This window comes from Petaurus breviceps, unplaced genomic scaffold (genome assembly GCF_028583685.1).
Source record: "Petaurus breviceps papuanus isolate PSGF00001 unplaced genomic scaffold, PetGlider_PUasm1.0 216, whole genome shotgun sequence".
Taxonomy (NCBI): domain Eukaryota; kingdom Metazoa; phylum Chordata; class Mammalia; order Diprotodontia; family Petauridae; genus Petaurus; species Petaurus breviceps.
In genome coordinates, this window is record NW_027185867.1 from 6,947,795 (window position 1) to 6,962,260 (window position 14,466).

Consider the following 14,466-nt stretch of genomic DNA (forward strand, 5'->3'; position numbering starts at 1 on the left):
AGGGATGACATCTAAAAAATAAAATTAATGTGTGAGAGAGGAATGTACTGGGAGAAGGAAAAAGAGAAAGGCAGAATGGGGTTAAATATCTCACATAAAAGAGGCAAAAAAGCTTTTTACAATGGCAGGGAAGAAGAGGGAGGTGAGAGAGAATGAGTGAACCTTACTCTCACTGGATTTGGCTTAAGGAGGGAATAACATACACACTCAATTGAGTATGAGTATGAGTACTTACCCTAAAGGAAAGTAGGGGTGAAAGGAATAAGGGGGTTGGGGGATGACAGAAGGGAGGGCAAATGGGAGGAGGACGTAATCAGAAGCAAACCCTTTTATAAGGAGGGACAGGGTGAGAGGAGAGACTAGAATAAATGGGGGGTAGGATAGAATGAAGGGAAATATACTCAGTCTTTTACAACATGACTGTTATGGAAGTATTTTTGCATGACTACACACGTATCACCTATATCAAATTGCTTGCCTTCTCAATGAGGGTGGGTAGGGAAAGACAGAGAAAATGTGTAACTCAAAGTTTTAAAAACAAATGTTAAAAATTGTTTTCATATACAACTGGGAAATAAGATTTACAGGCAATGAGGTATAGAAATCTATCTTTCCCTACAGGAAAACAAAAGGAAAGAGGATAAGAAAAATGGGGGGGGGGGGTGATAGAAGGGAAAGCAGAGGGGGAAGAGGTAATTAGAATGCATACCATCTTGTGGTGGGGGGAGGTGAAAGATGGGGAGAAAATTTCAAACTCAAATTCTTATCAAGTGAATGCTGAAAACTAAAAATAAAATAATTTTAAAAAGAAAAAAAAGTAAATATGTTCTAAATTCCAAATGACTAACTTAAAAATGAACTTTGGAAACACAAGTTCCTTTTAAGTTGGCAGTTGCCTGTACTGTATTTATTCAGTTTAATCAGTATGAGATACTTTATATCACAGAACCTTAACAAAGATTCCCAACATTACCACCAGTCAAGGTTAAGGCAGTAGGACAAAGAACAATATACAGTATCTACATCAGTCATTAGTGTGGAAGGTGGATTGAAAGAGAGAAAGGACTGATGGCAGGGATAACAGTTAGGACACTGTTGAAGAAGTCCAAGCATGGGCTAAAGCTAGAATAAGGTTGGTTTGGAAAAATAAGGAAGAGATATGAGGCATAAAGAATCTATATCACTTCACACACTGAATGGAGAAACAGTACTAGACTACTGGCTGTTCCTCACATTTCAAACTTATTCTCAATTTCTATGCCTTTTCAATGGCTGTCCCCCATGCCTGGAATGCTTTCAAGCTTCAACTGACATGTCACCAGAAGTTCTTCCTGGTTTTTCTCACCCCCATCCTAATTCCAAGTTTCTCCTCTAAGGTTTACTTCTTTGTGCTGTACAAATGCAAAATACCTAATTATTTAGCCTCCCCTATTATAATGCAAGTTACTTTAAGGCAAGGGTTACTTTTGCTTTTTTCTTTGTATGCCCAGCATCAAACATATAGTAGGCTTTAAATAAAGTCTTGCTGACTGACAACTAACAGCCAATAACTGGCAAAGTCAGAACTTGGACTCTGGTACTTAGATCACAAAATCAGTGTTTTTCCACTGATGTACAAGGCAGAGATGACTAATAATACATAATGACTACAAATGACATAGGAAAGGTTCAGACCGAGGGACATAATTAATTCAGAGTCCAGCCTCACTTGGCAGTCATTTCATTGATGTACTCTATGCTTCCAGTCAAGGTCAAGGCAAAAATGGACTTCCCACCTATAAGAATACTATCTTTCTGGTTCAAGTCTCCCAACTCTGTACCTTGCTGTTTCATTTCCTATTCTTGGACTGTTCTTCCCTGGCCCATCACTGCCTGTTAAAAACCTACTAATCAATCCTTTAAAGACTCTTGTAAATCTCAGCTGGAACAGAATCAGCACATGGAATTTTGCCACATGAGAGAAGTCTAATGGCATTCAAAATGTCTTCTTCAGCTGTAAGTTCAGCTAAAGAGAGACTGACTTCAGCCTGAGCTAAATAGTCAATGGCTTCAGTACTGGTTGATGACAATATGTTAAGAACACTATGGAAGTGTTCAACCCATCTCTCCAGGACCATGACTTTATCACTTATCAATGTAGCTCCACAGCACTGAGTAATTGAGATGCACCATAGGTCTTTGGCCCATAAATAGCCTTTAGAACATCATAAATGTGTTTTGGATTGTTACAACCAGCATAAAACTGAATTTCATTTGTCTTCTTACTAAGCCAAGAATCCTGCACCTTTAAGTTTCACTTGTACTTTACTTTTGATGGAATTAAATGCTACCTTCTTAGAGATGGATAAACTAGCCTGCTGGTAAACCCTGTGGAGTTCTTGTTTTTCATTTAGCAGTTTTCATCAAACCAATCTTGATGTTTGCGATTGTTCTGGCCCAAATGAGTAAATGTGTTGCTGTACACCAAATCTCTAAAAGCTGCCCACTCCTTTTCTGCTCCACTGTTGACAACCATGTGCTGGTTCAGCCTTCCTTCCAAGTTAGCAACAAACTCTTCATGCTAGATGTGTTCTAATCTGTTAACATTAAGTCTTTTGGTAGTCATCTTGCCTTGAGGCCACCACTTTGCTTTTGCTCAATGAGAATGTTTAGCTGGGAGAAATTAGGTCTATGACCGTGATCTGTCCCACTCTGTACCACACATCACCTTCATCACTCTCACATCTCATCTCTCTTCTTCTTACAATCACATAGTCTATTAAATGCCAATATTTGCTTCGAAGGTGCATCCATGAAGTTTTGTTTGTGTTTAGGTAAACAGAACACAGTGTTGGTGATGAGAAGAATGTGATGAGATGCATGTCTTCAGTAGTAAGTGACCACTGCTGTTGCTGTTTCCAACTCCTTTCCTCCCAAAGGCTTCCTGCCACATCTGGTAATGTGTAACTACTCTTACATTAAAGTCACAGAATTATACATTTGCCCTCTTTCAGCACATTCATGATGAGAGTCTTCATAAATTTTTTTCTTTGACCTCAGGAGGACCCATCATGGTGGAAACATACACATGTCATGAGCCTCTCATTCACTCCTTTTGGAAGGCATACAAGCTTACTGGTTAAATTAGTTTTGATTGTGAAACCTACACCAACTTCAAGGTGCTTCCCTTCTCTTGTGGTCACTCCAGAAACACGTGTATGCAGCTCCAACTTCAGTAAGGTGGTCTTCACTTGACAGCCTTGTTTCACTCAGGGTTACTATCTGGATGCAATGCCTGCTGAGTTCTCTTGCAACAAGAATTTTCCATCTTTTAGGTCTACTGAATTTTGTGTTTTCCATAAGCATGTACATATTCCATGTACCAATGGTGAATAGTAGAATCATTTTTGCAAAAGTTTTTGTACTTTTTTTTGTGTTTCTACTGCTGGGTAGGATCCCCATCTGACATAATAAGCAAACAAGTACTGGGTTAAGTAAAGCAGACAATTTTTAGGGCATGTTTTCAAGCCCCTTCCTCAGACCAGGAAGTGAGCAGTGGAGTTCTTACACAAGGATGCTCAGACACCCGGGGGGTTTGCTGAATCTCACTGCTGCTTCAGTCCCATGAGAAAACAACCCTATGGCCTGGGCTGCCTGTGTGCAAGGTTGTGACTACAGCTCCCAATGTATCCATACCTGCTGCTTCATCACTTGCCCATCACCACAGGACTCTGAAGTAGAAAAAATGATGTGGGCGATATCTTTTGACTGGAATGTGAATTGGATTTAAGTGAGGTAGGTAAAATGGTTGGCATCATCCTCTTCCAGAGTCACTGAAGTCCAGTGGAAAGGCAACTGAGTGATGCCCCAGGATGCAATGGATGACCTTGGCATCTTCAATGTCTAACCAAGCTCTAAGTGTTCCACAGTGCCTGCTTCAGCCACCTTCATGGTCACTGAACAAACTGGTTCTCATCTACCCACTCTGCTGGGGGAAATCTTCATGAGAGACACCCTCCTAACTCACTGATGGGTCTGAAGCCTGTCAGTTACCCTCAACCTGATTTAACCCATCTTCCAAAATGGTTTATCTAGGGTATAGCCCCTGCACATGCTACAGCTTCTTGGAGCCACAGGCAAGAACTGGAAGAATCAGGTGGACACCAAAGGAGCCCTGAAAAGAGCTCAGCAGTCCTCACACCAGAGGTACTAGTCTTCCCCATGCACACTACTGGGACACCCATACACTAGAACAGCCAAAGGCAGAGAGACAGAAGGAAAAAAAAAGGTCATTGTAAAGAACAGTGAGAAGACCAGTTTGGCTGGACTCTGGAGTTCAGGAAAGGGAAGTATATTGCAAAGTCCAAAAGGTAGGCTGGTGCCAAGTTGTGATGGGCTTTAATATATTTGGTCACAGAAGTAACAGGGAGACATGGGGAAGTGATAGAGTGAGAAGGGCTCTAAAGAGGGCAGCTGCATGAAGGATGGATTAGAGATAGTAAAGAACTAGAGGCAGGGAGAACAATTAGGAGCCTACTGCAAGACTAGCCAAAAGATGGTGGATAGCCTGAACTAGGATGATGGTTGTTAGAGTTAAAAAAAGGTAATCAAGGTGAAGAGATATTAGGGAGCTAGACATAATATAACAGGTACTTGCTACTTGTCCATTTACAGTGATGACTAATGATTATGTATTCTGTGTTATACTATACTATGCCTCTTTCCTACTAGAAGCACAGATTCATAAGCATTCAGGGACCCTGTCTTTATATGTTCCCAGACTCCCAGAACTGTGCTCTACTGAATAATGCTTAATAAATGTTCCAAGCACTAAGCATGGGTTACAAAACTGTGTATACCCTTTGATCCATCAACGCCACTAGTAGGTCTGTATTGCAAAGTGATCAGAGAAAAATGGAAAGGGCAGATATATACAAAAATATTTACAGCAGTTTTCATTTTGTGGTGTTAAAGAAATGGAAAATGAGGAGATGCCCATCAACTGGAGAACAGCTGAATTAGTGACATATGATTGTGATGGAATACTGTTGTTCTATAAGAAATGATAAGCAGGGGGGCGGAGCCAAGATGGCGGAGTAGAAGCACGACCTTCCCGTGGCTGCGGCTTCCACCCTCCCCAATCCATGTAAAAAGGGGACTCTAAACAAACTTTGGAGCTGCAGAACCCACAAAATGACACAGAGAAGCTAACCTCCCGCTGACGGCAGGCCGGCAGAAATCGGCCAGCACAACGCTCTGGGAGCCGAGCCCAGCCCCGCGCCGAGGCTTTAGCCCCAGGGCGGGCCTGACCAGCCGCCAGCCAGAGGGACTCCAGATCAGCAGCAGTTGTGGCCGTTTCCAGATTTATCAATACATAGATGCTAAGGACAAGGTGAGAGGCCAGTGCAGTCTGGACTTTGGGACCCAGGAAAAGGGAGTGCGTGGCTTTTACCCCCGGATCGAGAAACCGCTGAGACGCCAGCACAACCTGCCAGCACCACGTGGCGGCTTCAGCTCCTGGCCTGCATAGTGTAGGGGGACCAAGCACCAGTCTGAGGGGTAATCGCTCTTGCTTTAACCTGCTTGGATCTGGATTGCACTCTAGGGTGGAGGTCCTGGGGTGTGTGTCCAGCTTGCCAGAGTGTGTGGAGACCTCAGAGAGGGCACCCATCTAATACCTCCGGCAGCTGAGAAAACCCCAGCGTTTGGGACGAAAACTCCCCTGTCTGGTGGCAAAGTCCTACTGTGGCAAAAAGCCCCAAAGTCAAATTATTGAGTGGCAAAATGAGCAGGCAAAGGAAACAAAGCAGACAGAAGATTCCAACATTACACTCCTATTTTGGGGATAAGAAGGAGCAAGGCATGGAACAGGAGGAAAACAGTGAAGTCAGAACTCCTGCACCAAAAGCTTCAAAGGAAAATACAAGCTGGTTACAGGCCATAGAGGACCTTAAGAAGCAGATAAGAGAAGTGGAGGAAAAATTGGGAAGAGAAATGAGAACGATGCAAGAAAATTATGAAATGAGAGTCAACAGCCTGACTGAAGAAAATAATACCTTAAAAAACAGACTGACTCAAATGGCAAAGGAGGCTCAAAAAGGCAATGAGGAGAAGAATGCCTTAAAAAGTCGAATTTGCCAGATGGAAAAAGAATCTCAAAAGCTCACTGAGGAGAATCATTGCTTCAGAATTAGATTGGAGCAAATGGAAGCTAATGACTTTATGAGAAATCAAGATGCTGTTAAACAGATCCAAACAAATGAAAGAATAGAAGGCAATGTGAAATATCTCATGGGAAAAACCACTGACCTGGAAAACAGATCCAAGAGAGATAATTTTAAAATTATTGGACTGCCTGAGAGCCATGACCAAAGTAAGAGCCTGGAAAGCATCCTCCAGGAAGTTCTCAAAGAAAACTGCCCTGTTTTAGAACCAGAGGGCAAAATAGAGGTTGAAAGAATCCACCGATCACCTCCTGAAAAAGATCCCAAAAAGAAAACTCCTAAGAATATTATAGCCAGGTTCCGGAATTCCCAGATTAAGGAGAGAATATTACAAGCAGCCAGGAAGAAACAATTTGAATATTGTGGAAACACAATCAGGATAACCCAGGATCTGGCAGCTTCTACACTGAGGGATCGAAGGGCCTGGAATGTGATATTCCGGAGGTCAAGGGAGCTGGGATTAAACCCAAGAGTCACCTACCCAGCAAAACTGAGTATCATGTTTCAGGGGAAAATATGGTCATTCAGTAGAATACAGGACTTTCAAGCATTCTTGCTGAAAAAAACAGAGTTGAATAGAATATTTGACATTCAGATACAAGAAGTAAGAGAAGCATGAGAAGGAAAGAATATGCTGTATTCCTCATGGTTTCTTTTTCCTTGCACAATTCCCATGACTGCACTGACAGATCTTGATATCCAAGAGGGAGTCTACTCACAGGATTAAAGGCAAGAATCTCAATTAGACACTCTCTGATTTCTTCAGATGTTTTTTCTAATCTTTTAATATGGGATTATAGGCAGCTAGAACCTATGTTGCTTAAAAAAAATAGTGAAGACTCTTTATTGCAAATCACAAGAAATCCACTTTTAAAAATGTCTCTTTTTCTTCATTTGAATTAATTCTAGTCTAGATGAGGATAATGAACTTTGGTCTGCTCTTATGTTATACTGAGTACAAAATAGCTTGATAAGAAATGTGAAGCATATATACTCTCCTCAATGATCTGCAGGAAAACTCCCTCAGAGACTAATTAGTCCATGCTTGTCACAAATAGGGGAGATAATTATAGGGCTTAACAGTCTATGTGGTGGATCTTATGGGAGGCAATGGGTAGATCTAAGACTGTCCTATGGATCAACCCTAATTTTTAATATTGCACATATCTTGAGAGATTTTCTTTTTGGTAGCACATCCCCCAGAGATGAAACAATGTCTCTTCCCAGAGAATGAAATCACATTTCTTTTCCAGAAGATAAAAATTGTCCAAATTAGATTATCTTTAATTAGTCTAATCTTATGAGCCATTCCATAAAGTTTATTGCATCCATGCTGGTACCATGTTACAAGATTCTTATTGAATGAACTAATATTTAGACACAGAAGCAGTGCTTATAAACAATCTTGCTGTATTTCTTTATTACAATAAAGATTCCTTTCTCAGATATAAAAAAAAAAGAAATGATAAGCAGGACGGTTTCAGAAAAACTTTGGAAGACTTATATGAATTGATACATAGTAAAGTGAACAGAACCAGAACACTGTAACAGTAACAATATTATAATAATGATCAACTGTGAAAGACTTAGCTACTTTGTTGGGGTTTTTTTTTTTTTGGAGTTTTGTTTATTTTTTACTTTTTTGAAGGGGGGAAGGCAGGGCAATTGGGGTTGACTTGTCCAAGGTCACACAGCTAGTATTAACTGTCTGAGGCCACATTTGAACTCAGGTCTTCCTGACTCCAGGGCCAGTGCTCTATTCACTGCACCACCTAGTTGCCCCAATTTAGCTACTTTGATCAATACAATGATCCAAGACAATACCAAATGATTCATAATGAAAAATACTATCGACTTACAGAGAGAAAATTCTGAGTGCATACTGAAGCATAATGCTTTTCACTTTATTTTTTTTAACAACATGGATAATTTATATGTTTTACATGAATTCACATATATAACATATCATGTTGCCTGACTTCTCAGTAAGTTGTGGAGGGGCTCAAAGGAGGGAGAGCATTTGGACTCAAAATTTTTAATACATGTTTCAAGTAACAACAATACATGGGGAAAGTGTTTCCTTTGCCTAGAAACAATTAATCATCAATGAAATGTGTTATTACCTACTATAAGAATTACAAGAAAGCATTCCAGGTCCTTCCTCTGCCAACATTCCCTGGAAAACTACCTCTTCTCTGAAATGCAATCAATCTAAATCTTCCTTCTTTTTCAAGTAGATCAACATTTCAGCATTCCTGTCTACATCAACCTCCTTCCCCCCTTCCTCAGGATTTTTAACTAATGCTAATGTGGTCATCAACCTCTTTAAATCCTAGTCTTCTATCTTTCTCAGCAATCCACAAGGTAATTTGTATCTTAAATGTTATCATCATCCAAAACTGTTCCACTTCCATGACCTTACAAATATGAAATTCCCTTCTCTCATCACAAGATCCTATCCTCCAATTTCTCCATCTTACTTCTAAGCCTAATCAAGATTACCTTGAATATATCTTTTATTTAATTATGCATACTTTCCTCAGACTGAGAATACTACTATCGCCCGTGATCTCTTGTAAGCTCTTTATATCCCTCATGGCTAGCACATTGCCTAGCACAAAGTAACTACCGTGTTTCCCCGTTAATAAGACACTGTCTTATTATTTTTTTGGACAGAAAAACACCAGAGGGCTTATTTTCAGGGGAGGGCTTATTTTAATGAACATTGACAGCAATTTTAATAAACAGGTAAATGTGAAAAAAAAAAATGTACCTTTATTCAATAAGCAAATCACTGGGGAAGAACAGGATGACGTGCTCACTGCTGCAGCTCGGAGCGCGGCGTGCATTTCACACGGGGGGGGGGTGGGGGGGGGGGACGGTGCATACAGAGGGTACCGTAATGTAGCGTGTAGTGCAGGGGATCACCTTCACTACAGTAGCAATCTCAATAGGGCTTATTTTTGGGGGAGGGCTTATTTTAGAGGAATCTTACACAGTAAGGGGAGGGCTTATTTTCAGGATAGGTCTTATTATCGGGGAAACACGGTATTTATTAAATAAATGTTTGTTGAACAAAATTATTTATCTTCACCTCTATTACTCAGGTTTCTCCCAGTTTATGAACCCAATATTCTAGCTTCAGAACCATAAAGACTTAAAATTGGAAGGAACCTAAAAGGTGATCTTGCCTAATCAATACTTAAACAATAATTCTCTATTACAACATATCCATAAGTGGTTACCCAGACTTTGCTTGAAGTTCTCTTGTGAAGGGAATTCACTATCTCCTGAGATAGTCAATTCCATTTTTTTATAATTCTACTTGTTCAGAATTTTTCCTAATCTCATTTTCTTTACAACTTCTACTCATTACTCCAAACTGTGCCCTCTATATCAAATCAGAACAAATCTAATCCCTTTTCCACATGGAAGCCCTTCGAATATTTAATATCATATTTATCAAATATTTAGTTATCATATATTTATCAAATATTTATCATATTAAAGTTAATTTTAAGAAAATTTCCCCAAAAACATGAAGGCAAAAAGTCAATATGCCTAGTAATGATTCCCTTATGGAAATATTTTTAGATTCTGTAGACATGATCCCACTGGCCACTAATAAAACAAAAGACATGGTTAAATGCCCTGGTACTTTAACTTCTATTTCTAAATTCTACAGAAACTAACAAAAGCAAACACAAGTTGGGCTCTTGCCTTAAAATCTGAAGATCAAGTGTGAATCTCCAATACTATATACAATACTCAAGAAAACCAACAGTTTTACAAGACAGAACTGTCTTAAAAGGATAGACATAAATCAAATCTTATAAATACAACTGGACAATTATTTCATCTCAGTTCAATAAATATGGTACATTGAGTAGCTCTCACAAGGAGGAACAATTTGATATAGGTTTTACTGGCTTGTTATTATAGGCTAACATGCCATTAGTCCCCTGAAATGTTTACACACATACTAAAAGGAAGAAGTCTTTAAAATCCAAACCAACAAGATGCTAAGAACAATAAAGTCTACTCTATGATCAATAGTAACAGTCCAAAGAAATGGACAGTCATTGGTGTGTTACATTTTCAGTATATACTTTGTTTTTACAATATCCGAATATATGAGCAAACAAACAAAATGAAACAGATAAACTATCTACAAAATTAACTTCCTCCTACTATTATCACATTTACAATTCTTCATTTTCCTCTATTTATGGTGGTTTGTCAAAAACTGCTCTTTCCCTTTGGCAGACAAAAGTGAATTCTTTCTGTTTTCTAAACTGCACCGACACCAAGATAAGCCCAGGAGACAAGTTTGATGCTAGAACTATCCTCAACAGGCAGTATTTGTTCAAAAAGTTTATATAAACATCATAACCAAAACATGGGCGAGAGGAAGGCTGGTTACCATAAAAAAAAAAATTTTATTATTATGGCCAACCAGCTTTACAATTTACATTCTAATGTGCCCTAGCTCATCATGATATGAGTTCAGATTCAGTGTTGGACAACCTTGTGGTCACCATTCCCCCCTTTCATAAAGAGAAAATTAAAAAGTCTTCAAAAAGGAAAACCTATAAAAGATATTATAAAGTCTAAGTCAATTTATAAGATGCCAAACAGAATGAAATACCCTGAAAAAATGACAATTATTAATGGCTTCCTCCATACAAACAAAGCCACAATCACTTTTTAAATTCTTTTAGATCTTCTAGGATCTCTTATGCCATTTTAATTGCAACCCTTCTGTGTTACCTACTTACTTTTTTGAAGTGGGAACAGGGAATGGATGCCACTAAAAGGGGCCCCAGATCTTCTCCTTGGTGGTTATCATTATGACCTTTTCCTGAAACATCAAATTGGTGACCTTTTCTGAGCCTTGTAACTGGCTCCGGAGTACTGTTGCACCCCGATACGAGATCTGCTGTTTCGTTCATGGGATACCAAGGTCTTTTTTGCAAAGATGTTTCTCCTTCTGTTCCCTCTTCTGGGAGGATGTTCTCTCAAAATAGTTGTGTTGCCCCTAAGGAAAAGAAAAATTAAATAAAATTTAGAAGTAAAAAACTGTTTAATGAGAACAAAAAAAAAAGGCAAAAATAAATGAAGAATTTGAGAAAACTAAAATAAAAATGGGAGTTTAGTCATAGCAACAAGACAGGCATGAGAATGAAATCTCAGAATATTCTTCAGTAACTAAATTTTACAGTTATATCCTAAATACTTCTGCACTGTGGTAGTCAGAAAAGTGCTGATTTGAAGTCAGGAAACCTAAATCAGAATTCCGATTTTAACTAAGCATTTGATACTACTAGTGACAACCTCCATAAATCTGTTTCTTCACATAAAAAAGGGGAAAAAGGATAAACATACTTGTGATAATTATATTGCCCCTACTAAATTCCTCCCAAAGCTTTCCTTTATAAAGGGCAGAAATTTTATATATTTATATACTTAAATTTTATACATTTATATATTTTCCTTTATAAAGTTGGCAGAAAGGACTGCCAACTCCTTCCACTTCCCATCTGCAGCTCTGCCTACTTTAAACTCTAGACAACAAGATGATCCTGGGCAGGGTAGCTCCTAGTGTCTCTTTTGCCTCCCCAACTTTGTAAACTTCCTTTTATTTGCTATCTTCTCTCATTGGATCGTAAGCTCATTATGGGCAGCAAATGTCTTTCTTTTTTGTATTTGTCCTGTACTTGGCACAGTGTAGGCACTTAACAAATATTTATTGAATTGAACACATGGGGAAATGGTAGCCAAGGAGGGATGTTTTAATATGGAAAGTTATAAAGATGGTGAATGGGGCCATAGAAGAGCAAATCTAATACATCCTATAAAACTGCTGAATGGCCCATCCAAGGGATAATAGCAAAAGAACTAGAGGGAGGAAAATTACACCCATTTTTGGAGAAATGGCTAAACAAATTCTGGTACAGTAATAAACATTCAAAGTAGTATCCTTTGCCCATCAACTGGGGAATGTGTAAACAAGTTTTGGTATATGACTGTAATGGAATACTATTGCACTTATGACAGAACACTTTTTCTATAAGAAATGACAAAGAAGGATGCTCTCAGAAAAACCTGAAATTTGCAACTCAAATTTTTTTAAAAATGTTCAAAAATTTTTACATGTAATAGGAAAAAAATAAACTATTTTTTAAAAAGTTGTATCCATGATCAAGTCTCTTTCCTTTCCAATCCATCCTTTAACCAGCTGCTTAAATGATTTTCCTAAAGTATAGGTATGAAATATAATCATACTACTCAATAAAATCCAGTAACTCTACTACCTTGTAGCTCAAAAATAAATCTTTCCTTTGGCATTTAAAGCTCTTCACAGCCTGGTTCCCTTCTTACTTTAACCACTGCCTTACATTCTACTCTCCTCCTTGCATTCTACTACAATCTAACCATGCCAGCCTACTTTGCAGTTGATCACACCAAACGTTCCATTCACTTTCTCTGTCTTTATGCTAGCTGTTCTCCATCCCTAGAATACATACTCTTCTCCTAATCTGATTCTTAGAATTCATAATTTCCTAAAGACATAGCCCAAGTATCACTTCTTCCAGGGAAGCCTTTCCTAGTATCCACCCCCGCCCTGGGCCCCAGTCATTCAGCTAGTGCTAATAACGCTTAAGGATCTATTCTATATTTCTATTTTATGTCCTGATTCATTTTAGTTTTCTTCCCCATGAGAAGGTAAGCTTCTAGAGTCAGGGACTTGTTTTGCTGTCTCTCTGTGTCTCCCAAGATTAGCATGGTAATTAACAATGTAAGCTGTTAATAAATGCATACTCATTGACTGAAACATAAACATAACAGAATATTAATGTACTATAAGATACAATAAGAAAGCTGAATACAAACATGGAAAAACTTAGAGAAAATTATATCAGAAAAACAAGATAAATAATATCAACAAAATTAAATGGAAAGAATAACCAGGCAACCGAAATTGAATTCTGCAAAATTATGACAAACCTTCACCCCAAAGAAGGCTATAAGGAGGCATTTCTCCTACCACTTCCTTGCAGAAGTAGGGGATCAAGGGTATAAATAATACATATAGCTTCAGATTTTTTTTTGATGTTCATTAATTTGTTTCAGAGCTTTTTTGTTTTTCTTCCCTTTTTATTATTCACTAAAATAAAAAATGGCTCTTTGGGAATGCTTGGTATTAGGTAAATGTAGGTGATGTAAAAACAAAAGATACTTAAAGAAAAAAAAATTAAACCAGAAGGATAATGGACAAAAAAAAGTTAAGAATCTATTACAGACTGTTCTATTGTTCTATATAATAAGGTTGTATCACAAACACACCATTTGAACATTACAGGTTCCAATGTGCTAAAAAAGTAGAAATGGCACTAAAGAAAACAATGCTTAGAAAAACAGCTAGACAAAAAACAAGTATATACAGAGGAGATTCAAGTAAGAAAGAACCATTTTGAGGTCACTGGGCACCAAGGCACTAATCTCATGATTTCTTAAAGAGCAGAAGATAACAGTTAGAAAGAATCATAAATAACATTACTATGGAAAAAAAGAATAAAATACTGAGATACATATATATATATATATATATATACACACACGTATGTATGTATTCGTGTATAAATAAAATCTTGTCCATTCAGCTGTGTCAGACTCTGTGATTCCTCGGACCATACTGTCCACAGATTTTCCTGCCAAAGATACTACAGTGGTTTGACATTTCCTTCTACAGAGGATTAAGGCAAACAGAGATTAAGTGACCTGCCCAGGGTCACACAGCTAGTATCTTGAGGCTGGATTTGAATTCATGCCTTCCTAACTCCAGGCCCAGTGCTCTATCCACTGAGCTACCAAGCGCCTTCTAGACTATATCTACCTTCTCATAAAAATGTTCTAGTGCTAAGAAATATAGACAGAAATAGATACATTGGGGGAGGGAGGTCTTTTTAAAAAATATAAAGAAAAGTATAAAACAGGAAAACATGTGCTTGCAAAAGACATAAGTCCATGTGAGAGATTTCCTATAGAAAGTTAACATGTTCTTGTTTTCAGATGACATTATTCTGATTACATCAAAGTTCAGAACAATGCAAAGCTTCCTAAAACAGACCTATAAACACATAAAAAGAATCTGACCTAATAATTTACAAGGCAAAACCAAGCAGATAAAAATAGCCTACTGCCCCAACAAGAGACAATAAAATAGCAGTAGCACACTATAATGGATAGAAGGGTAGCCTTG

At 38.2% G+C, this 14,466-nt stretch overlaps 1 protein-coding gene across 4 annotated transcripts in view; it reads right to left on the reverse strand.

Moving 5' to 3' along the window:
* The window catches only part of ADIPOR2 (adiponectin receptor 2), a 105,988-nt gene that overhangs the window by 42,436 nt on the left and 49,086 nt on the right, over window positions 1-14,466 (reverse strand). For all 4 annotated transcript variants that reach the window (XM_069094327.1, XM_069094326.1, XM_069094325.1 and 1 more), the window contains exon 2: window positions 10,982-11,241. In XM_069094327.1, coding sequence (XP_068950428.1) covers window positions 10,982-11,155 — 174 coding nt within the window. In that variant the 5' untranslated portion in view covers window positions 11,156-11,241. The remainder of the gene's footprint in view (window positions 1-10,981; window positions 11,242-14,466) is intronic.